This window comes from Melanotaenia boesemani, chromosome 6 (assembly GCF_017639745.1).
Source record: "Melanotaenia boesemani isolate fMelBoe1 chromosome 6, fMelBoe1.pri, whole genome shotgun sequence".
Taxonomy (NCBI): Eukaryota; Metazoa; Chordata; class Actinopteri; order Atheriniformes; family Melanotaeniidae; genus Melanotaenia; species Melanotaenia boesemani.
The window spans coordinates 475,497-501,727 of NC_055687.1; the positions used below are offsets into that span (position 1 = coordinate 475,497).

A 26,231-nucleotide genomic window follows, 5' to 3' on the forward strand; every position below is an offset into this window, starting at 1 on the left:
ATGAATGTTGGAACCACCAACAATAACGACACCGTCAGTCCACAGATTACTGACAGCAGTTCACAACGTCATCAGAAACGCTGCTCAGTGTTTAGATGGTCTGTATACGTCAAGGACCTCCACGCGAGAGGGGAGGTCATCTGGAGAGACACAAAGTTTTTCTAAGATACTTGCTGCGTTGGAGGGAGTCATTAAAGCAAACGGCCCCTCCTCCACCTTTCTGATGTGATCTAGCTCCACCCACAGAGCTGAAGTCTGGAGGAGTCGCTTCTACAAGAACAAGCATCATTTTCTCTGTCTGACCCGCTTTCTGGTAAAAACTGGACATTAACTTTGTGTTTTGTTATAAAATCATTGATTAAAATGTTTTCCAGCCAAAAATGTGACATTTAGCAAAGCAAAGCTCACACAGTTGGAAGTCTTCCTCTGTAACTGTTTACTTCTCATCATTGCTTCATCATCCACCTCTTTATCCCCTTCTCTTTTTCATCTTCATCTCCTCTCCTCCTCTTCCTCATGCCTCTCTCCTCTTCCTCTCCAGCAGCTCCTCTCTGACCTCAGCTGTGACCCCTCCACACCCCCAGCCTCTCGGCCCCTGCAGTCCCTTTAGCCCCTGCAGTCCCTTTAGCCCCGCCCCCATTTCAGAGACTCCTCCCCCTCCGTGTGTCAATGTTGATCAGTTTGAATCAGGTCTTCAGAGTCTGAGCAGCATCTTTGTGTTCCTGCAGAAGAAGCAGAAAGAAAGAAAGGAAAGAAAAAGAGAGTTCTGTGGACCTGCTGGATGTTTCCATCTCTGATGTTTTGGATTTAATCTGGACCAGGATGAAGATGTGGAGCTGGATGATGATGATGATGCTGCACGGACTCTTCGTCTCAGGTCTGATTCAGTTCTTCATCTTTTCCTTTAAAGTTTCAGCTGGAGATGATGTCGCTCCTCTTTCCTTCTGTTTGTCCACAGCTCCAGCTTTTTGTTTATGCTCTCCATCCTCAGCTGTTCAGGTGTTCAGCTGTTCAGGTGTTCAGCTGTTCGCTGTTCAGCTGTTCAGGTGTTCAGGTGTTCAGCTGTTCAGCTGTTCGCTGTTCAGCTGTTCAGGTGTTCAGGTGTTCAGCTGTTTGCTGTTCAGCTGTTCAGCTGTTCGCTGTTCGGGTGTTCAGCTGTTCAGCTGTTCAGGTGTGTGTTTCTAGTGAGTATTGTTATATCCAGTGTTCTGCTTCTTCCAGCCGGATGATGCATCATGTTTTACTGACTCTGATCAGCTGATTGATTAGGTGGGGGGCTGTTAGGAGCGGCATCCGTCTGGTCCTCAGGTTTCAGATCTGAAGGACTGGCTGTGGGGTCTGAATGGGGGGGGGGGGGGTAGTCATTGTCACAGTGACAGCGTGAAGTTCATGGTCATGGTGGTGGGGGTGAGGTTCTGGCCCTGAGGGGCCCTGTCTGTTAGGAGGGTTCAGGGATTTGGAGTGGGGGGTGGGGGGGGGGGGGGGGGGGGGTGTCTGTCTGTTCCTGGTGCCCCCAACACCCCCACCCCCCCTTAACCCATGACCCTCTCCCCATACACCTCCCCCACCTTCCAGATGGGAGGTAGCAGGCACACAGATCAGCTGATCAACCCCCAACACAGAACCACAGAAGAAGAGTTTCAGAACCATTGGCCCTCTCTGGACGTCTCTGCTTCACTCAGGACCCAACGGAACCGAATCCAGAACACCCCCAAGTCGCAATGAAACAGAAAACTGCTTCTGGAGTCTCTGAGAAGCTTCAAAAGTCTGTCCAAACCAGACCACAAATCTAAACCAGGTCCAGGAGTTCAATTCAATCTAATTCATTGTAGTCCAACCTTAATCCTGTTAGAACAGATCCATCATTCGATCCACATCTGTCCAGTTTCTAATAACAGTGTTCATATAAACCTAAAACCTCCATCAGAACCAGAACCAGGAGAGAAAACCTCCATCAGAACCAGGACCAGGAAGGAAAACCTCCATCAGAACCAGAACCAGGAGAGAAAACCTCCATTAGAACCAGGACCAGGAAGGAAAACCTCCATCAGAACCAAGACCAGGAAGAAAAACTTCCATCAGGACCAGGACCAAGAAGGAAAACCTCCATCAGAACCAGGATCAGGAAGGAAAACCTCCATCAGAACCAGGACCAAGAAGGAAAACCTCTATCAGAACCAGGACCAAGAATGATGGCTGATTGGCTTATTGATCACTGAAAGAACCACTAAAAGTTCCTGTCTACATGACCAGTTTAATCAGTAGAATCAGGACTGAAATGGACCTGAACCAGAAATCAGACCATGCAGTCTCACTCAGACTTCTGCAGACTTGGTTGAACTGCTTGGCAAAGACGAGGAGAACCAATAGGTCATCTGAGATTCCTATTAGCTCCTGGCCCAGCTGTGACTCACAGTCAGAACCAGTTCCTCACTAGAACTTATCCTGGTGGTCTGGATCAGCTCTAGTGAGTCTTGGGTCCAGTGGGTGGTTTTGGACCAGTCTGATTTGGACCTGCTTTTGTTTGGTCAGCTGGGTCCTGAGTGTGGGTCAGTTTGGGCTCTGTAGGAACCAGCTGTGGTTCAGCCTCAGACTTGTTCTGGGACCTGAGCTCAGACCCAGACCCAGTCTCAGTAGAAGGTAAAAGTGAATCTGGTGCTGCTGAAGTCCTGGTTCTGAAGGAAGCAATAGACCGATCAGATCCAGACTCTTTTGTTTCTCTGAACTTCAACTTGATGAATGTTTATTAGAAGAAACAGAAGTCGAGCAGCTGATGGTCCGGGCTCCAGGATCTGGGGGTCTGGGGGTCGGACAGCTGCAGGGTTTGGTGTGTTTTGTGGTTTCTGTGTTTTCTGAGATTTGTTGGGGGTTGTTGTGTCTGGATCCACTTTTGTTGTCTGTATTGTTTTCATTCATGCTTTAGCTGGTGAAGAAGATGAGGGAGGGTCCTGGAGGTCTGGGGAGGATTTATTTGATGGGGGGGTTTGGGGGTCCAGACGTCACAGGGAGTCCTGCTGATACATGTCCGCTTTTCTCCTCCCACGGCATCCTGTGAAAGACCAGCTGGGACCAGAACTGAAGGACTGGGATGGGATTGAGCTTGGGGGGGGGCTGATATCAGGGTCTGAATGGTGGGGGGGGTCTGGGAAAGTCACCTCAACAGAGGTCAAGTTTAAAAGAGACGATGTGTTTACTGACAGTGAATGCTGTTCCTTTCTGAAAATAGGATGAGTTCAAGCTCAGTGGGACGTTTCAGCTTCAGTTTATTGTCCGTCCGTCTGGATTTTACAACCTCAACTCCATAAAAGTTAGTTCTTTGTGTAAAAGTAGAAGCTGAATCTCCTCATCGTTTACTCCCAGCAGCAGATCAGCAACATATCAGAGAAGTTTCACCATGTGATGAAAATATGAGCTGAAACTGAATCTGATGCAGCAACACGTCTGGAAAAGTACCTGGCAGGTTACCTAGCAACAGGTCAGTAACGTGGCTGGGTATAAAAGGAGCATTTCAGAGAGGCAGAGTCTCTCATGTCTCATCATCCGACATTGTCTGCTGCGTCTTTAATGGGCCATAAATCTGCGTCCCAGCAGCAGAGACTCAGGTCAGAGGTCACCTGAACCCCCTACCCATCTGTTTGCACACTTATTTAGCCTGAGTGTTTGAGGGGGAGGGATCTTTAATAGAGCTGTCAGTCAAATTACAGCAGAGTTCAAGTATAGCTTCACACACAATCAGATCAATACACTCCTACCAGGAGACTTTGAAGGTAGGAGGTGAATCAGAGCCATAGGCTGGAAAAGTAATATAAACCAGGACCAGAACCAGGACCATGCTGCTGGTCCAGTTCCTGTTTGTATGGTTTTCTGGTTTTTCTCCCTGAGTTCTGGCTGCAGGCGTGACCTGAATATTGGTTTGATCTGTTTCCCTTTTCTGTGAACTGCAATGAACCTGACGTGTCCATCATCTTCATCACCATCATCATCTCCGTCTTCATCCGGAGTATCCGTAACTGGTCCACGTCATCCTGTTTCTGTTGTTTTCCCAGCTCATTAAGACATTAGCTCATAAACTGGTTTGAGATGGACTTCTGTCACCAGTCAGATAAACCAAAGCCCGTTTCCAGGGCTGTCCAGGTAGCTGCCTCACTGTGGAGGTCTCTGAGTGCGGTTTGGAGGATCCCATCATTTTGCTGGCCTGTCTAATTATCCCGGCTGGCTTTGGTTTTATGTTTAGTGGTGAGTGAGTTGTGTCAGGATGCCATGTTGAAGGGTTTTCTGAATTCTGAGTGATTTCTACAACAAAACCAGAGTCCTTGCTTATATTGCAAGACGTGAGCTTCCTCAGCAGGTAGAAATGCTTCTGAGCGGTCTTATAGATGGAAGCTCAGGTCTGAATCCATTTCAGTCCCCAAATATCTAAAAGACTCCACCTTCTCCACTGGCTGAACATTAATGGTGTGGGGCTCGAAAAGTGGGGACAGTTGTGAATCCACAGTTACCCTGTGTTAAACACCAGGGAGCTTTCTTGAAGATGAGATTTTTTGCTTAAGCATGTGAAGATGCTTATAAAACCAAATTATTACCTCGGTGCATCCCTCTGATTGGCTCTGCTGCTCTGTGTTTACGCTGCCTGCCATCCTAATGTGGGTGCAGACCAAATGAATCTGATGTCCTGCTGCAAAATACCAACAAGTCAACATCAAAACAATAACAAACTTTTGAGGAGCTTCAGCCAGCTGTTTCAGCTGGTAATTTGTCCCGATTGTCATTGGCTGTGACCAGACTGAATCCCTTCATCAGCGTGGATGACCAATCCGTTTCCTTCCTCATGGACTAAAAATCATTAAAAATAGAGGCGACTGTGACGTGGTTACCATTAAATCAGAGCTGTACATCTCCCAGAAAATATAAACTAGACTATCAATAAACTATCAACAAACTGGCTCATCAATAAACCGGGTGATCAATAATCTCTACCCCTCTACCCCTCCAGATGTGCATGGAGACTCAGAACTCGCCTTCCTAATGGAGCCCAGTGATGTCATCGCAGTCAGGGACCGCCCCCTGATGCTGGATTGCCAGGTGGAGGGGGAGGGACCTATCACTATCACCTGGAGACGTAACGCTGTTCCCGTGGAGACCGGCATCAGGGCAGCGTTGCTAAGCAATGGTTCTCTGCTCATCAGAAACTTCTCCAAGAGACGCGAGAGCAACGAGACGGACGGCGGCGAGTACGACTGCTCTGCTGAGAACCGCTACGGGAGGCTGATCAGCCGCAAGGCCCGCGTCCAGGTGGCATGTGAGTCATGCACACACACATGCACACTCAGACAGGTGAAACACATACTGATCCCACCTCCTTTCCCACCCAGCCCTCCCCAAGTTCCTGTCTCACCCCCAGTCTCTGGTGGTTGATGAAGGGGGCGTGGCCAGACTCAGCTGTCAGGTGAACGGGATCCCAGAGGCAAGCATCACCTGGCAGAAGGACCGCCGCCCCCTGAGCACTGCCGACCCCAGGTGAGTCTGACAGGAAGTGATGTCATCATGAAACTTTGAAACAGTTTGTCCAACCAGATGGCAGACAAACTGGTCATAAGGCGTGCTAAGGCGTGCTGATGTGTGCTAAAGCGTGCTGATGCATCCTAAGGCTTGGTAAGGCGTCCTGATGCATGCTGAGGCATGCTAAGGTGTGCTGATGCATCCTAAGGCTTGCTGATGCATCCTAAGGCATGGGAAGGTGTGCTGATGCATGCTGAGGCGTGGTAAGGCGTGCTGTTGCATGCTGAGGCATGGTAAGGTGTGCTGATGCATCCTAAGGCGTGCTAAGGCGTGCTGATGCATCCTAAGGCGTGCTAAGGCGTGGTAAGGAGTGCTGATGCGTGCTAAAGCGTGCTGATGCATCCTAAGGCGTGCTAAGGCGTGCTGATGCATCCTAAGGCGTGCTAAGGCGTGGTAAGGCGTGCTAAAGCGTGCTGATACATCCTAAGGCGTGCTGATGCATCCTAAGGCTTGCTAAGGCATGCTGATGCATCTTAAGGCGTGGTATAGCGTGCTAAGGCATGCTGATGCGTGCTAAGGCATGCTGATGCATGCTAAGGCGTGCTGAGGTGTGCTAAGGCGCGCTGATGTGTGCTGAGGCGGGTTAAGGCATGTTAAGGCATGATGAGGTGTGCTGACGCGTGCTAAGGCGTGTTAAGGCATGATGAGGTGTGCTGATGCGTGCTAAGGCGTGTTAAGGCATGCTGAGGTGTGCTGACGCGTGCTAAGGCATGCTGATGCGTGCTAAGGCATGCTGATGCGTGCTAAGGTGTGCTGAGGCAGTCCACTGATGTTAACAGCAGGAAAGGCTGCTGAGACATTTGTATTAATATGGTCTGTCTTAGGATACTGGGACTCAAATAAAAAGCCTCTGGTGTCCCTAAAACCTCATTCCTCAGCCTGCATGCTGACGCCATCATTTATACTTTTACTAAATGATCAGAACTAGAATCAGGGCTTTTTTACATGGAAAATCTTTTGTCCCAAGATTTTTTCAAGTTGTGTTTGTATGTTTAATCTGTGCATGTAATCACCAAATCCCGCCATGACTTAAAGACCATGAGGAGTTCTCCATGAACCAGCTTCAGTCCAGCAGCAGCAGACCGATACCTGGACCATTAGGAAGCGGTCCAATGAGAACTGAAGAAAGGAACAGGTGTCACGCAGCAAGGATCAATGAGACCTAGCAAGATAGTAACCATAGCAACCACAGGTGCATGTGTCCGTCTCCTCCTCTTCCTCTGGAGCATCATCTGCAGCCGGATTAATTCAGTCTGAAAATAGTCGAGGAAAAGAATCTGGTTTTTATTGTTGCTCTGCTTCAGCATGGGTCACATATTGAATTAATAAACTGGAATTTGTCCTCTTACAAAGTCTGTCCTGATCCTCTGTCCTTGTCCTCTGTCCTGGTCCTCTGCTCAGGTTTTCCGCTTTGGTTTTCTGTCCTGGTCCTCTGTCCTGGTTCTCTGTCCTTGTTCTGTGCTCTGGTTCTCTGCTCTTGTTCTCGGCCCTGGTTCTCTGTCCTGATCCTCTGCTCTGGTTCTCTGGTCTGATTTTCTGTCCTGGTCCTCTGTCCTTGTCCTCTGTCCTGGTTCTCTGCTCTGGTCCTCTGTCCTGGTCCTCTGCTCAGGTTTTCCGCTTTGGTTTTCTGTCCTGGTCCTCTGTCCTGGTTCTCTGTCCTTGTTCTGTGCTCTGGTTCTCTGCTCTTGTTCTCGGCCCTTGTTCTCTGGTCTGATTTTCTGTCCTTGTCCTTTGTCCTGGTTCTCTGTCCTGGTCCTCTGCTCTGGTTCTCTGGTCTGATTTTCTGTCCTGGTCCTCTGTCCTTGTCCTCTGTCCTGGTTCTCTGTCCTGGTCCTGATTTGTTGGTCACAGTGTTTGAATCTTTAACTGAATATTTGGTAAGCTACTTATTACCAAATTGCTAGGAGGTGTTTTTAAAATGTCTCATATTTTATATGGAATTGTTAATATTTTTTGTGGTTTCAGATAAAAATCGGACTAAGCGATGATGTGAATTTGCTCCGTATCTTCTGAAACACAATTTAAGGTGTGTTAAGGTGTGGTCCATGTTACATCTAGGTACACTCTGCTGCCTAATGGCGTACTGCAGATCAACGGCGTCCGGCAAGCTGATGGTGGTTGGTTCCGCTGTGTCGCCTCCAACATCGCCAACACCCGTTACAGCCACGAGGCCCAGCTTGCTGTCACCGGTAAGACCGGATTCAGGGCAAAGTTAGCCCAGTTTTGGTGGTTCTGTTCTAATGGGTTTTTCCGGTTCTGGTCCAGCTGCAGGATCCAGGATCTACAAGGAGCCTGTCATCCTGTCAGGTCCCCAAAACCTCACCATCAACATCCACCAGACGGCCATCTTGGAATGCATCGCCACGGGAAACCCCCGCCCCATTGTGTCCTGGAGTCGCCTCGGTAATGTCACACAGAACCCTCAGACCATATTGGCCAGTCCAAAACCAGACTTCCTGTGCTAATGATTTGTTCTGATTCCTCAGACGGGCGGTCCATTGGAGTGGAGGGAGTCCAGGTTCTGGGAACCGGGAACCTGATGATCTCTGACGCCACACTGCAGCATTCAGGAGTTTACGTTTGTTCTGCAAACCGACCCGGAAGCAGGTCCAGAAGAACAGCGCTGGGACGGCTCGTAGTCCAAGGTACAGATCATCCCCTGAAATGCAACTGGGCCAGGTTCTGGGTCAGAGGATCCAGATCTGGTCCTTAGTTCTGGTCCCGAGGGTCCAGATGTGCTCATGACAAATTTAGGATTTTAATTTGGTACAATGAATGTTATCATCATCATCTTCATCATCTTTGTCTTCATCATTATCACCATCATTCATCTGATAACTGAAGGTTCCGACAAGTTTGTTTCCATGGTAACTAACATCAGCTGGTTTTCAGGAAGTCCTCTGACGTTCATCTGTCTGATGAACTTGAAGTCATCATGTTGGTCTGCCATCGCTGATCAGATCTTATGGTTTGTTGGTGTGTTTGTTTCGCTCGCCTGGTGCGCTCAGCTGCATCCCCGTCAGAGTTCAGGGTGGGAAGGGGGGGTTGGGATGGATGGGGAGTCTGAGGTCATGTAGCTCATTGTGTGTCATCAGAATGTGGATTAGCATGAGAACAGCTCCACTCCACAATGAGGACTTTATTCTCTCCGTCTGTCTCCACGTTTTCACACCACAGACAATGACATCATCATAACCACCCTCTTCCATCCTCCATGGGGTCCATGTCCTCATGAACACCCCATATCAGCTGTCAGAGAAACTTGGAACTAATATTTATTATTGATCGATTTAAAGCAGCAGATTGGAGAGATGAGAATGAAGCTGATTGGTGGAGGGCAGGTCTCATTCAGAGCTCTCCAACATGAGATCTAAACACACTAACAAATGGCCCCCCCTCCCCATCCTGCCCCATGACCTATGACCCTGCCCCTTCTTTGCATTTATAGTGAAGGGGCGGAGCTTCAGAAGGTTATGTGAGGAGATGGAGATGTGTTTGCTGACTCTCTCTGTTGCTGTGGAGATGGGGGTGGAGGCAGGCGAGACAGCACCTGCCTGTCTGTGTGGGGGACAGAGGTCAAGTGGCGCTTCAACACAAACAAGTTCAAGTTCACAAGCTGACGATGAGACGAACAGAACCAGAGCTTTACTGAGAGGTTCTGCTTTACCTGGGTCCGGATGAGCCAGGTTCTGTTGCCCCTGGGTCCAGATCAACCACTGGGTCCGGATGAGCTAGGTTCTGGTGCCACTGGGTGTATCATCTCATGTCTTCTTGATGATCTCCACCTCCAGACCTCCTGCTGGGAGGAAACCAGTTCTCAGGTCTCCATATTGAGCCCATATCAGCAATAATCCGCCTTCCACCAGCGTTTCGGTGTCTAAACGACATGTTGTAGACAGAAACATCCAGAGTAGCTGTTGGAATGATAGTAGTGATGATGATGAAGATGAAGACTTTCTCATATTGGTGGTATCATGTGACTGCTCTGCAGTTACTGGTTCTTATCCAGACAGGTCGCTGGTCTGGAGATAGTTAAGCTAAAACCACATCCACACCAACTTCCTGCTGTTCTGATGGTTTGCTTCAGCTGAAGAAGATGGTGCTGCTGGTTCTGCTGGTGTTCAGTTCTCAGTCTGCTGCCCTCTGATGGATGAACGTGGAAGTTAGTTGATTCAGTCCTGAGTTCTTCTGCTCATTAGAAACACAGATGTAAAGATGACGCTGAAGATGAGTGAACCTCTTCTACACGAAGCCTCTTTTTCCTTGAATGACCTACCTAAAATGAACAAAGTATATTATAAACTACAAGCCCTGTATCTCTATAACTTCAGAACTCTTTAAATGTATAAATTTAGGTTGTTTTTCTTCTGTTTTATAATCTTTTATGGGATTCAGTGCTGACGGCAAAGTAAGAATTTCATTGTTCAGGGAAATTTGTTTCCTTACCGGGCAGATGACAAACACTTTCAATCTCAAATCTTGTATAAATAATTGTGATCTCTACAGAAAATCGAGACATGTCACATTACTACAGAAGAATAAACATATGTGTTACTGTGTCAGAATAAATTCACCTGGAACACAGTGGAAAACCACAATACTTTCAGTGGAAACCAGAGGATGGCAGCCCAGTTCACCTAGGAATGAGTAAAGTGATCCTAGGAATGAGTAGCTCGCTCCCAGCGTGATGAGGCAGACGTCTCTGGAACCAGCAGTCTGTGCTTTCACTGCTTGTCTGTGTGGTTTGCTTGAAGTGGAGAAATTAGCAGAAGCTCTGAAGTGGGCAGAGCTGTTCTCGTGGTTTTCTTACATTCCCATATAACTGTTTGGGTTTAGTTTATATGCCGATGCTTGGTGGAGTCTTTTAGCTGACTTTCTCCCATCATGTTAGCATTGCTGCTTCCTGGTGTCTGATAACATCTGCTGAGCTCCAGGATCTCATGCTACCGTTTGTACAGGGGGGTCTGTGATAAAGAAGTTAATGATAACATAAAGATTTTGTGTTCAGGTCTTTGAATGAAGTAAGTCAGATCCTGCAGTGCCCCCTTCAGGTGGAACAGGGGACCATTACAGTGAAACTTTCCTCTAAGTTCTGCCCTTCTCCTCTGGTCTGCAGCACCTCCAGAGTTTGTCCAGTGGCCTCAGTCCGTCTCCAGATCAGCAGGGGGCAGCGCCGTCTTCAGCTGCACAGCTACCGGCGTCCCAGAGCCGCACCTCATCTGGCTGAAAAATGGCAAACTGCTCAACCCCAGCGGCAATGTCAAGCTCGCCAACGGAAACACGTAAGACAGCCAACCAGGGAATGGGTTACGGGTCTGTTCCTTTAGGACTAGGATCGGGTCCAGGTCCTACAAGGCCAAGACTGAGTTTAAAGTCTGTATCCTGTTGGAACAGGACTGTGTTAAAGGTCCAGTTCCTGCAGTACCAGGGGCCTCATTTCTAAAACTGACTACAGGTGGCGAATGTAGGGAAAACACAAAAATGTCCAGATTTATGGAAGCATGCGCACGTTCCACACCTTTTTCCTTTTTCCTTTTTAAATCAGAAGCAACTCTGAAGTTGGTGCTGGTGAAGGAGCAAGGAGGAGCTGAGGAGAAAGATCAGAGAGGGGGAGGCCAGTTACAAAAGGAAGATTGAGGAGCAGCTGCAGCAGCAGAACATCAGTGGGGTGTGGAGAAACCTGAAAAATATCTTAGGCTTCAAAATGCTCCACTCACAGGCAGAGGGGACCTGAATTGGGTCAAAGATCTGAATATGTATTTAAATAGGTTTGATCAAGCACCTACTCCTCCCCCCATGCAACTGTGTTCAAACACCTGAACACCTGGACTGCCCCCACAGCACGGGGCCCCCTGCCCACCCCTCTTACATCAGCCCAGGTGAGAAAGAAGCTGAGGAGGATCAAGGTGAATAGAATAGAAAGCCTTTATTGTCATTATACAGAGTACAATGAGATTTAAAAGCAGATCCGTAAAAGTGCACACATTTTAGTAACATTTTTTTAAAGGGTAAATAAAGAAGACAATATAAATAGCAGCTATAAAAAGCACTCAAGACTCAAAATGAATAGATTGCACGTGTGAGTTGGTATTATTACACCTAGTTGGTGTTATTACATCTAGTTGGTGTTATTATATCTAGTTGGTGTTATTACATTTAGTTGGTGTCATTACATGTAGTTGGTGTTATTACACCTAGTTGGTGTTATTATATCTAGTTGGTGTTATTACATCTAGTTGGTGTTATTACACCTAGTTGGTGTCATTACATCAGTCTGAGGTAGTATGCGGGTCTGTGCAGTAACCAGTGTTTACCGCCTTCTGCAACCTCTTCCTGTCAGCCTCAGTGCAGCTGGAGCGCTGCACCCTGGCGGCATAGGTCAGCAGGCTCTCAGTGGTGGAGGTAGAAGGTCACCAGCTGTAGCACAGCTCTGAAAAACCTCCTGTCTGAAAACCACGGCTCTGGAAGATCTGTGTGGTACCAGTGCCAAAGACGTCTTCATGCTTGTGTTGTTCTTACTCTCAAATGTAAGTTGCTTTGGATAAAAGCGTCTGCTAAATGACTGTAAAATAGAACAGAATAGTCTCACGCCAGAGAACTCAGCATTTTCAGGACGGTGGCTCTCACGTCCCATCTGATGAAGACACTGGAGAGACTGATCCTGGAACAACTCCGCTCCATGGTGGGACCCTCCATGGATCCACTTCAGTTTGCCTGCCAGCCTGGCACATGTTTATGTACATTTTTATGTACATTTTTATACACATGTTTACGTACATGTTTATATACATGTTTATATACATGTTTACGTACATGTTTATATACATGTTTATATACATGTTTACGTACATGTTTATATACATGTTTTGTACATGTTTATATACATGTTTACGTACATGTTTATATACATGTTTACGTACATGTTTATATACATGTTTACGTACATGTTTATATACATGCTTTTGTACATGTTTATATACATGTTTTTGTACATGTTTATATACATGTTTACATACATGTTTACGTACATGTTTATATACATGTTTTTGTACATGTTTATATACATGTTTACGTACATGTTTATATACATGTTTATGTACATGTTTACGTACATGTTTATATACATGTTTTTGTACATGTTTATATACATGTTTACGTACATGTTTATATACATGTTTTTGTACATGTTTATATACATGTTTACGTACATGTTTATATACATGTTTACATACATGTTTTTGTACATGTTTATATACATGTTTACGTACATGTTTATATACATGTTTTTGTACATGTTTATATACATGTTTACGTACATGTTTATATACATGTTTTTGTACATGTTTATATACATGTTTACGTACATGTTTATATACATGTTTACGTACATGTTTATATACATGTTTACGTACATGTTTATATACATGCTTTTGTACATGTTTATATACATGTTTTTGTACATGTTTATATACATGTTTACATACATGTTTACGTACATGTTTATATACATGTTTTTGTACATGTTTATATACATGTTTACGTACATGTTTATATACATGTTTATATACATGTTTACGTACATGTTTATATACATGTTTTTGTACATGTTTATATACATGTTTACGTACATGTTTATATACATGTTTTTGTACATGTTTATATACATGTTTACGTACATGTTTATATACATGTTTACATACATGTTTTTGTACATGTTTATATACATGTTTACGTACATGTTTATATACATGTTTTTGTACATGTTTATATACATGTTTACGTACATGTTTATATACATGTTTTTGTACATGTTTATATACATGTTTACATACATGTTTATATACATGTTTACATACATGTTTTTGTACATGTTTATATACATGTTTATGTACATGTTTATATACATGTTTTTGTACATGTTTATATACATGCTTTTGTACATGTTTATATACATGTTTTTGTACATGTTTACATACATGTTTACGTACATGTTTATATACATGTTTTTGTACATGTTTATATACATGTTTACGTACATGTTTATATACATGTTTATATACATGTTTACGTACATGTTTATATACATGTTTTTGTACATGTTTATATACATGTTTACGTACATGTTTATATACATGTTTTTGTACATGCTTATATACATGTTTATATACATGTTTACGTACATGTTTATATACATGTTTACGTACATGTTTATATACATGCTTTTGTACATGTTTATATACATTTTTATGTACATGCTTATATCCTGTACATACTCACCTTCAGACCAGATAGTGGACATGTTATTACTTATTGGGTGTTCTTGTTTATATCACCTGTGTGCTTCTGCTTCCTGCACCTGTACGGCTGCAACAAAGCAATTTTCCCTTCTGAGGGACTAGTAAAGGTTTCTTCTGCTATTCTTATTTTGTGCATACAGCAGAGTCAGAGTCACTGTGGAGGCAGGAATATTGGCCCGCCAAGTTTGATTTTTATAATCTGACTAGAAGTGGCATACGCCGGTTACTGGACATACGCAAGCTTTAGAAATGAGGCCCCAGGACTGTGTTGAAAATCCAGTTCCTGCAAGAACTGAACCCCTCCCTTTCTCTCCTCCAGGACCCTTGCCATCACCCGTATAACCCCTGAGGACGAAGCCATCTATCAGTGCATCGCTGAGAACAGCGCCGGTACCAACCAGGCAAGCGCTCGCCTCGCTATCAGCCAGGGGTCCGAGCTGCCTGAGGCCCCCACCGGGCTCCACGCCACGGCCCTGAGCTCCGGCAGCCTGCAGGTGGCCTGGGACCAGCCTGAGGAGCATGTCAGCCAGCAGATCATTGGATATGTCCTGCACATCAGACGGCTAGGAGGTAAGGAGACCTGAGGAGGTCCGACTGTCTCTGAGACCGGTTCTGATCCAGTTCTCTACTAATGATCATTCTGGGTTCAGGTCTGATGCAATACACATGAACTCACCTGGGAACAGCTTCCATCCAACCAGAGAAGAACAACTCTGATTGGTGGAGGCTGGTTGGTGTCTGTAGTTGTGGTCTCACCTGTGTCACACCTGTGTCCTGCTTCCCGTGTCTCACCTGTGTCCTGCTTCCCGTGTCACACCTGTGTCCTGCTTCCCGTGTCTCACCTGTGTCCTGCTTCCCGTGTCACACCTGTGTCCTGCTTCCCATGTCACACCTGTGTCCTGCTTCCCGTGTCTCACCTGTGTCCTGCTTCCCGTGTCACACCTGTGTCCTGCTTCCCATGTCTCACCTGTGTCCTGCTTCCCGTGTCTCACCTGTGTCCTGCTTCCCGTGTCTCACCTGTGTCCTGCTTCCCGTGTCACACCTGTGTCCTGCTTCCGGTGTCTCACCTGTGTCCTGCTTCCCGTGTCACACCTGTGTCCTGCTTCCCGTGTCTCACCTGTGTCCTGCTTCCCGTGTCACACCTGTGTCCTGCTTCCCGTGGTGTCCTCAGAACCAGACAGCGCTGAGCTGCAGGAGGCTGTCAGTAAAATCACCTTCAGTCATGACTTCAACAACCTGGAAACCGCCACCACCTACTCCATCTACCTGAAGGCCTACTCCGCCCAGGGAGGCAGCCAGCAGTCCAGCAGCATCACGGCCACCACGCTGGGGGGCGGTACGTCACCTGCACACTGTCCACTCACCTGAGACTAAATCTTTTAAATGAAACAAAAAGATGTCAACAATAAATAAGTTTCAATCAACAATGAACAGGTCGATGATCTGTTGATGAATCTTACATGTTCAGGAACATTCCCGAACATTTACAGACACGCCCTCATTGACCATATATGGTAAGAACACACCTGTTCAGAAATCAGCTGGAAAGTGATGGTGTTTCTCCTTGGAGTGATGGAGTGGAAGGAATTTCTGCTGAGACTGAAGCTGACCAAACAATAATCAATAAACAAGATCAGCTCATTGTGGAGCCGATCAGGACCAAGGTCAAGCCCCAGACCAAGAACCAGAACCAGAACCAGAACCATCTTTCTGTTGGCAGACAAATGTCCACATTTATTCAGTAGCTAAAAAAAAACACATTTGTGTCAGAACAGAACCCCCACCTGGGTTGGGCCAACATCAGGACCAGAACCTTCCCAGACCTCAACAGTTCACATCCAGAGTAAACATGTTCCACATCAGTGGCAGTTTTGGCAGTTTATTTGTATAGCACATTTCATGTACAGGACAATTCAAAGTGCTTTACATAAAACAAAGACATTACATTTAGAATAGTAAAAGGCATCAACACATAATCAACACATAATCACAATAAAATAATAAATTACATTAAAATGATTAAAAGCAAGATGAGTTAAAAAAGTTTCCGTGCAGATTTCATGCATAGACTCATGAGAAAAGAAATGTTTTTAACCTGGATTTAAAAATGTCTACATTTGGGGAAAGTTTAATCTCCACTGGCAGTTTGTTCCATTTGTTTGCAGCATAACAGCTAAATGCTGCTTCTCCATGTTTAGTCTGGACTCTGGCCTGGACTAGTTGACCAGAGTCTTTGGATCTAAGAGCTCTGCTAGGTTTATATTCTCTGAACATATCACAGATGTATTCTGGGCCTAAACCATTCTGGGATTTGTAAACAAGCAGAAGGGTTTTAAAATCTATTCTGTGACTGACTGGAAGCCAGTGTAAAGATTTTAAAACTGGTGTGATGTGTTCAGATCTCTTAGTCCTGGTTAAAACTCTAGCAGCAGCGTTCTGGATGAGCTGCAGATGTTTAATGCTCTTTTTAGGAAGTCCTGTTAAAAGACCATTACAGTAATCCAGTCTACTGGAGATGAATGCATGGATGAGTTTCTCTTGGTCTTTCTGGGAGACTAAACTTTTAATTCTGTTGATGTTTCTGAGCTGGTAAAAAGCTGTCTTAGTGACAGCTTTGATATGGCTGCTGAAAGTCAGATCTGAGTCTATGAACACTCCCAGGTTACGAACTTGGTTGGTAATTTTAAGAGCCCGAGTCTCCAGGTGTTTGCCAATGCTGACCCTCTTCTCTTTGCTACCAAACAGAATAATCTCAGTTTTGTCTTCATTTAATTGTAGGAAATTCTCCCTCATCCAGGTGTTTATTTGCTCCAGACACTGACACATTAAGTCTATTGGACTGCAGTCATCTGGTGACAGAGACACATAAAGTTGTGTATCATCTGCATAACTTTGATAACTAATGCTATAGTTCTGTAATATTTGACCCAAAGGGAGCATATACAAGTTGAACAGAAGAGGTCCAAGGACTGACCCCTGGGGGACTCCACAAGTCATGGCCACTCGCTCGGATTCATAGCTGCCGATCGTAACAAAATAACTCCGGCCTTCTAAATAGGACCTGAACCAGTTAAGGACCGCTCCAGAAAGTCCAACCCAGTTTTCCAGCCTGTGCAACAGGATTCTGTGATCTACAGTATCAAACGCAGCACTGAGATCCAACAGAACCAGGACTGATACTTGACCAGAATCGGTATTCAACCTAATGTCATTTAACACTTTGACCAGAGCTGTTTCAGTGCTGTGATGAGGTCGGAAGCCGGACTGAAATTTATCAAGATTTCCACTTTCATTTAAAAAGTCATGAAGCTGGTGAAATACAACTTTTTCAATAATCTTGGAAATAAAAGAGAGGTTAGAGACAGGTCTATAGTTGTTCATTATAGAGGCGTCTAGAGTCCTTTTCTTTAGGAGGCTTAATAGCAGCGATCTTTAGTGACTTGGGAAAAATGCCTGATGCCAGCGAGCTGTTAACTATCAGTAGGAGATCACTTTCTACTGAGGTAAAAACTGTTTTTAAAAAGTCGGATGGTATCATGTCCAGAGTGCATGTTGTTGATTTCAAATGCCAAACTGTTTCTTGTAGGACTTTTAAATTCACCATTTTAAATTGTGACATGACATCAGAATTATTTCCGGGTTTTAGACACAGACTAATTTTCTTGTTTGACTGTGTGGAATTAATATTTTGCCTAATTGTTTTAATTTTTTGGCATTTCTCAGTGGAAAGGAGCTCTGGGCTTATCTGTTTAGGAGGATTTGTAAGTTTTTCAATCATAGCAAACAGAGTGCGAGAATTGTTGACATTCCTGTTAATCATTCCAGATAAATGCAGCTCTCTGGCCTTGCACAACTCATTGTTATAGTTACGCAGGCTTTGTTTGTACAGCTCATAGTAAATTTGAAGTTTATTTTTCCGCCATTTCCGCTCAGTTTTTCTGCATTCTCTTTTTAGGCTGGTAACCACAGTGGTGTTTCTCCATGGTGTTTTCTGTTTGCTCAAGTTGCTCTTGATTCTTATCGGTGCAACAGCATCCATTACATTCAAGACTTTCAGATTGAAATGATCCAGGAGTCCATCAACTGACTCTGCACTGGTTGTTGGTAACATAGCTATGGCCTCCACAAACTTAGCACTTGTTCTTTCATTAATGTACCTCTTCCTAACGGAGAAGCAGGTTGGTTGAACATTCTGAGTGATCAGTAAATCAAACAAAATACAAAAATGGTCAGACAAGGCCAAGTCAGTGACCACAACAGAAGAAATATCAACACCCTGAAATAACCAGGTCCAGAATGTGACCTCGAATGTGGGTCGGTTGTTTTACATGTTGCCACAAACCAAACATCCAATACGGAAGAAAATTCCTTGACATTACCATCCGTCATGTTATCTATGTGAATGTTAAAATCCCCAGTTAAGATGAAATGGTTAAAATCAGTAGAGATAACCGACAATAATTCAGAAAATTCATCAATAAAATTTACACAGTGTCCTGGACGTCTGTAGATGATTAGAAATAGGATTTTAGGAATGCCCCTTAAAATAAAACTAAGATATTCAAAAGAAGTAAAATCACCAAATGACATTTCTTTACACTGGAATGAATCTTTAAATAAGGCAGCTTCTCCTCCCCCTTTCCTCCCGTTTCGACATTTATTCATGAAACTAAAATGAGGGGGTGCTGTTTCATTAAGAACTGTAGCACTTGTGTCTTCTGTTACCATGTTTCTGTCAGAAAAAGAAAATCTAAACTGTGAGAAATGATGAAGTCATTAACTAACAGTGACTTGTTGGACAGAGATCTAACATTAAGTACAGCTAGTTTTATGAAGTTTACTCTGGTCTCTGTTGTATTCTGAGTTATACAAGGTACAGTTAACAGATTAGATCGATTCACCCCACAAGCTGACCGTGTTCGATTCCTTATTTTACTAACACAGGAATCCTACTGGGTCCAGGCTTGATCTCAGAACAGCTGTCAGTAGTAGCAAAACTACAGCAAGGACCCTGAACGCATCATGGCATGTTATCTTTGTTGTGAATTCTGCTGCTCTGGGAACCTCCTCCCATGCCCTGCTCGGTCAGGACAGATGATCTAAGAGGAGGATGAGGAGGGGGAGCCCTGTATTTCTTGGTAGATGGTGGTCGCTGGGGTTCAGACCTGGATAGAGACATCCTTTTAAGACCTTGGGTGATGTGGAGAAGAGGGTCTGGTGAGGGGGGAGAGCTGGGAGTTGATCGCTTCTCTGCTGTGTCCTTCGCTCTTATCTGTACACTCATGTTTGGGTTTGCCGTCCCAACAGCATGACGCAAGTGTGCACCAAGTAATCTGCATCCAGTTAGATTTGGATGCAGACCATCAGGTCTGAATCGCTCCTTACAGTTCCAAAAGATATTGAAGTTATCAATGAACTTTATCCCATGGGTGATACATGCGTTTGATAACCATGTGTTCAGGCCAAGAAGTCTACTGAAAAGTTCAATTCCTTTACCCGCTGTAGGAATGGGTCCTGAAATGTAAACATGGTGCTCCCAACTGACACAGTCTCTCCAACAGCAGAGAAAAGTCTTTTTTAAGGATCTCAGAGCCAATTTTCCTCCTCAGACTATCAAAAGACCCTGTGTGGACAATAATCTTCATACCATCTGGATGTGAAGACAGAATGGTCTAAAGATCTCTGTCAGTTCCCTGACTGATGTATCAAAAAGTGTTAAATTTTCCGTCTTTGCCATCCTCACATGCTGTTATAGAGTCCCCAATCAGAATTGTGTCTATTTGTTTTTGTGTGGAGGCGCCGATAGCTTCTCTAGTCCTCCTGTTTGTGGGATTTTGGCCTCTCCTCCTGGTCTGGTTAGCCCTGGGCTGAGTTTTAGGGATATTTCTGTAATTTTGATATATCCTTGCATTACATTCATCATCATTCATTTTAATATGACTCAACACATCATATTTATTATGCAGTGAGACTTCAGGTGGTGGAGTGAGTGCTGGAGCTTTAAATTTCCTGTTGGATTTACCTCTGCGACGAACAACATCAGAGCAGGTTCTGGCTGGGGTTGATGACTTTGGTCTGGCACCAACAGTGTTCCAGAAGGAGAGATCAGTCTGATGGTCCGGTTTGGGATTTTCCAGCTATTCCAATGTCATTTGAACACATCCAGGGAAGTGTATCAGCCAGGTCTGTAGCGGGAGGCTCCACATTCGACATGCCTTCGCGTATGAAGATGTGACTCAATCCATTTGACAACTCAGTAGCATGTACAGAAGCTACTACAGAGTCAATAAATTCTTCATTCACACGAATGTCTTGCAGTGTTTCAATCCTCTTCTCCAGCTGTGTTATCCTCAAAGAAAGTTGCTCACACTCAGTGCAGCTCACTGATACTGCAGGGTTAGGAGACATCATTCCACTAGTTCTCCGATGGAAATCAACTAAATTTATCAAAAATATATTCGTTCCAGTGATTTATAAGTGACCAGGAGTCCTTGTTCCTAAATTTCTTGCCGGTAAAGATAAGAAAAAAGAAGAAAAAAAGAAGAAAAATGCAAGCAGAAAGGAGAGCAGAGCAGGAAGCGTCCGCACGGCAGCAAAGAAGGAAACAGCTTTGTGGTCAACCTCTGAGTTCTGGACTTGGAGGTTCTGTTTAAACTGGGTCGTGGGTTGGTTTCAGGATGTCTCAGAGGATCATGTGCAGTGGTGTAGTCTAGTTTATTCTACTGGGTATACTCTGATCCCCCCCTCACCCTCATACATCATGTCCTGGTGTAACATCTGCCCCACAGCACTCAAAGCAGCAACTGCTCCTAAACGTACACTTTGTTAATGAGCTCCACAATAATTAATAAAGTTTGCATCCACACATAACTGAGATCATGAAAGACTGTGTTATTCTGTGTTATCTAAATGTAAACACAAGATGTATAACAGCCATTCCTTTCCTCATAACGAGCAGCTTTGCCTGCTTGGACTGGGGGTTGTTGCCATGGTGATCGCCCTGGTCCCAGTGGCTTGGGGTCCTGCACCGCCGTCCTACAGCTGTGATGTGGACTCTGGTCTGTCCTGATCTGGGTAGTTGCTGTGGTGGTCTCTGTGGAAATGGGTGGGCTGGCTCTTGGTGTGATCGGATCCCCAAGATAATGTTTCCTCACAGTGATGTCAAGCCAGATGTTTATTACTTTTATTAATTTTGTACTAAGAAACAGAAAGTGTGGAGTTCTTGTTTGTGTATAATGTAGGGAGGGGGGACGGCTCTGTTTGTGTATGTATGTGGACGTCTGTGTGACTGTGAAAGACAATGATGGTGTGTTTTTAAATTGTCATATAGTGTGTGAAGGCTTGTTTTACTTTAATATACATATATTTTTATCATCGTGTAAAACACTTTGTGTTGCCTTTGGCAAGAAAAACGCTTTATAGATGAAGTTTGATATGAATTGATTAACAGCTGCACTTTAATTAACCACTGAACAGCCACTGACAGAACAAGACAAATCCATTTTCAATAAATAAAAATTCATGAAAAAATAAAGAGTCAAACATTCCACTCTTGGAATAGCTTGAATAATGAGACAACTACACACAACACACGTAAGTTATTTATTAGATGGTGTACAAGGTGTCCTTATTAATGGACATTTAAGATGACTATGGGTTTTCTTAATTTTATTGAACTATAATAACATTCAAATATAACGTTAACTTAACTTTGTACATTTAAATAGTTTCTACTAGTTTTCTACCTTAAAATTTCCAACATTTACTTAACTTTCCATTTCTTCACTCTAACCAAGGATGCTTGTTTTTAAATTCCCCTACCTGACTCTCACTCCACAAGGCCGGCCAGGTTGAAGTCTCTTCTACGAGCACGCACACACACACACACACACACACACACACACACACACACACACACACACACACACACACACACACACACACACACACACACACACACACAGAGAGAGAGAGAGAGAGAGAACAGCAGTACCTCCCTTAACTTCCATGAAGCCACCAGTTTAGTTTAGTTAGCTAGTTTTATATCATTTAATGGGCCAATCACCTGCTAACACACCAGGCTAGACAACAGCGTCAGTCCCCCCCGCCCATCAGGAGAAGCTGCGGCAGCCTCTTCGCGGTCATCAGGCTTCCTTGAATCAACAGTGGGAACAGCACCAGCTGCTGTTTTCTTTTCAGGTTTTTTTTCTCCGCGTTCCCTCTCCATTAACTGCTTGTTAGTAAAAAATTGTCTTGTTTTTCTGCTGCAGCTTCTCCTTCTTCTTCTTCTCATCCGCTACTCTTTATTTCGCGGTTGTCTAGCAACCAGGCATCAGCTGATAGGCGCGCAGGTCAGGATCAGGACAGACGGCCAAACAAACAAAGAACTTTCAACTTATGCTGCTTTCCCTCTGCGTCGGCTCAACGTCACATTGAACGGAATTCGGCTTCGTGGCTAATTATAACCGAGAAAGTGAAGGTTGTGTCACAAAACCATGTTGATGCGTGTCTTTGCATATTTTTAGTGGTTATACGGAAATTTAGGACCTTTTCTAGTGGCTATATGGCATGTACCTGCGTATCACGTAGACTACACAACTGGTCATGTGACAGCAGGTGAACCTGCTTCTGAAACACGTCACTGATGTTGTCTCTATCTGTCCCACAGTTCCCAATCCGCCCAGTTTCTTCACCAAAGTCCTGAACCGGACTGCCATGCAGGTGTACTGGGAGCTGCCCAGTAAACCCGGGAAGCTGGAGGGCTTCAGACTGCAGTACCACGGGGTCTCCAACCCAGACATTCAGGGGCAGCAAATCCTCCCGGGACACATCAATACTCACACCATCTCCCACTTGGGTGAGTATGAGTCCACCTCACCTGGTCCAGGTGTGAGTCCAGGAAGACTGACAAAACGAGATGCTGTCTGATTGGTTAAACTGTTAGTGATGTGGGGTTACCTGCAGTCCAACCAATTAAAGCACCACGATGAAGAAGATAACCAGGAAGTGTGTGTTTCCTCCTGCAGAGCCGGCAGCAGTTTATGAGATCCAGCTGGTGGCATTCAACGGAAATGGAGACGGCCCGTCTACCCATCGCCTAGTGTCTCTGTCCGAGGGCAGAGACTCTGCTGCAGGTAGGAGCCTCAACTCACCTGTATCACCTGTATCACCTGTGTGTCCGGTCTGACCTGCCACATTTGTCTCTGTTAGGTGGGCGGAGCTGTAATTGCAACCAGACCGACAAGTCAATGTCCATTCTGCTGGTTGGCGTTCACAGCGGCCTCGCCTGTATCCTGTGCTGCCTCCTCTTCATCCTCCTGGCATACAGACACAGGTGAGATATCACCTTCATCCCCATCACTACGCCTGTGCTTCATCACCTTCATCATCCTCATTCTGTTCTGTTTTCAGAGTTTTCTGCAGGAAGGTGGTGAGTTGGGAGGCTCCGCCTACTCTTAATGGTGTCAGAAGTCCTAAAGGTCATACAACTGAGAGCATGGAGCTGAGTCAGGTAGCACACACACCTGGCCACAGGGCTGACCACGCCCTCACCCTGCATCTGTTATCCACCTTCATACAGAATCATCCCCAACCGTGTCCCTTAATTTCAGGACACGTCCCTTCAGCCCCTTATGTATGGGCGTGTATCTGTGTATATGTGTGTGCAAACACACACGTATATGTGTATGTATCTATGTCTATGTATAAATGTGTGTGTATGTGTGTGTGTGTGTGTGAACAGACACTACTCATAAGGTGTTAGGGATTCTAGGCTTGTTTAATGATGTCAGAATGAACCTAAAATGTACTAGAACTTTTCCAGGTTAACTTAATTTTACTTTCTCTAAAATGTTTGACTGCAAGTAAAGAACTGTTCAATGCTTCGGTCCTAACTTCAGAACATGCTAGTCTCTGACGTGATATAGTCATAGTGACATAGTCGTCAGACCAAGACCACACCTAACGCGAGACATCGTCAGACCGAGACCTCACCTAACCTGAGACCTCGTCAGACCGAGACCTCATCTAACATGACACGTCGTCAGACCGAGACCACACCTAACGCACGACATCGTCAGACCCAGACCTCACCTAACGCACATCGTTGTCAGACCAAGACCTCACCTAACGCAAGTCTTCGTCAGACCAAGACCTCACCTAACCTGAGACCTCGTCAGACCAAGACCTCACCTAACCCGAGACCTCGTCAGACCGAGACCTCACCTAACACGACACGTCATCAGACCGAGATCACACCTAACGCACGACGTCGTCAGACCGAGCCCACACCTAAAGCGAGACATCGTCAGACCGAGACCTCACCTAACCTGAGACCTCGTCAGACCGAGACCTCATCTAACACGACACGTCGTCAGACCGAGACCACACCTAACGCACGACATCGTCAGACCCAGACCTCACCTAACGCACGACACGTCGTCAGACCGAGACCTCACCTAACGCACGACATCGTCAGACCGAGACCTCACCTAACGCACATCGTTGTCAGACCAAGACCTCACCTAACGCAAGTCTTCGTCAGACCAAGACCTCACCTAACCTGAGACCTCGTCAGACCAAGACCTCACCTAACCCGAGACCTCGTCAGACCGAGACCTCACCTAACACGACACGTCATCAGACCGAGATCACACCTAACGCACGACGTCGTCAGACCGAGCCCACACCTAACGCGAGACGTTGTCAGACCGAGACCTCACCTAACCTGAGACCTCGTCAGACCGAGACCTCATCTAACACGACACGTCGTCAGACCGAGACCACACCTAACGCACGACATCGTCAGACCCAGACCTCAACTAACGCACATCGTCGTCAGACCAAGACCACACCTAACGCGAGACATCGTCAGACCGAGACCTCACCTAATGCACATCGTCGTCAGACCAAGACCTCACCTAACGCGAGACATCGTCAGACCGAGACCTCACCTAATGCACATCGTCGTCAGACCAAGACCTCACCTAACGCGAGACATTGTCAGACCGAGACCTCACCTAACCTGAGACCTCGTCAGACCGAGACCTCATCTAACACGACACGTCGTCAGACCGAGACCACACCTAATGCACGACATCGTCAGACCCAGACCTCACCTAACGCACGACACGTCGTCAGACCGAGACCACACCTAACGCACGACATCATCAGACCGAGACCTCACCTAACGCAAGTCTTCATCAGACCAAGACCTCACCTAACCTGAGACCTCGTCAGACCAAGACCTCACCTAACCCGAGACCTCGTCAGACCGAGACCTCACCTAACACGACACGTCATCAGACCGAGATCACACCTAACGCACGACGTCGTCAGACCGAGCCCACACCTAACGCGAGACGTTGTCAGACCGAGACCTCACCTAACACACGACGTCGTCAGACCGAGACCAACCAAGCAGGTAACGTGAAGATTGAGATCATGATCCAGTGAATAATCTACCAGAAAATAAATACACTCTCTGAAATAACATTTCTTGACATTAGAAGTGAGAAATATCTTAAAACAAAAGGTGAAACTCTGGTTCCAGCTGTGGTTCCACATCCTTTATAAAGAAACATCACCCAAAGTGTTTTAGAGTAAGTCCGTGATTGATTGAGTCCACATCCTGTACTGGTAGTGGGAATCTACCTGTCCGTCAGGTGTAGGGATCCATGTCAACCGCTCTTCCCACCAAATGTTTTTACATCTGAATTGACTACATGCACCACCATGCAGCCAGGTCTGGAAGCAGGTTTTACTGGGAGGTCTGGAAACATGTTTTACTGGGAGGTCTGGAAACAGGTTTTACAGGTGAAACAGGAAGTGAAAGATATAACGTGATCTCAAACAACCTCAGTGAGATGATTCAACCTGACGTGTGTAAAACAACCTTCACCTGCTCACGGTCACAGTCAGCACCTTCTTCTTTGCTCCGCCCACAGAGATGTGACTCCGCCCCTGCCCCGGTGATGGTCATGGTTGAGTCAACTCCACCCGTGGAGCCCGGCACAAGCACTGGATAAACCATCACATGCACCACCTTCCCATCTTACCCTCTTCCTCCTCTTACTCCTCCTCCTCCTGACCTCCAGCCTGTGGTCGCCTCCTCCTGTCCGGACAGCCTTGTAAACCAAACACACTTAGGTCTTCTGATCCGGTGTGTTTGGTTGTAGCCACGTTGAGATTTAATGAGAGATGATGATGAAACCAAAAGCTTTTTTCTTGAGTTTGTGTTGTTTTGATTTGGTCACCATCTGTGCCGACTTTCCTGAAAGATGAGGCCTTCCACTGGTCTGACCAGAGACCCAGTTCTCAGAGGATCCATTTAACCACCAGGACAGGTACATTACCTGTCGTCTGTCGGTCCTCTGA

At 45.5% G+C, this 26,231-nt stretch overlaps 1 protein-coding gene across 1 annotated transcript; it reads left to right on the forward strand.

The window, feature by feature from the left end:
• Positions 1-26,231, forward strand: LOC121641291 (immunoglobulin superfamily DCC subclass member 3-like). The gene is made up of 15 exons (XM_041987357.1): positions 1-98; positions 542-690; positions 4,994-5,299; positions 5,373-5,517; positions 7,618-7,748; positions 7,825-7,962; positions 8,046-8,204; positions 10,676-10,841; positions 14,176-14,426; positions 15,028-15,192; positions 22,525-22,713; positions 22,883-22,990; positions 23,067-23,190; positions 23,268-23,367; positions 25,802-26,231. The coding sequence occupies exons 1-15, from the start codon at positions 1-3 to the stop codon at positions 25,880-25,882; spliced, it is 2,310 nt and encodes a 769-aa protein (XP_041843291.1). The 3' UTR covers positions 25,883-26,231.

What these genes read in the sequence shown, in the direction of transcription:
- LOC121641291 (XM_041987357.1), top strand. Translation starts at nt 1, where the DNA reads ATGAATGTTGGAACCACCAACAATAACGACACCGTCAGTCCACAGATT. An exon ending in CTGAGCACTGCCGACCCCAG is followed by an intron (nt 5,518 to 7,617) that starts GTGAGTCTGACA and finishes TGTTACATCTAG; the next exon opens with GTACACTCTGCTGCCTAATG. An exon ending in TGTGTCCTGGAGTCGCCTCG is followed by an intron (nt 7,963 to 8,045) that starts GTAATGTCACAC and finishes CTGATTCCTCAG; the next exon opens with ACGGGCGGTCCATTGGAGTG.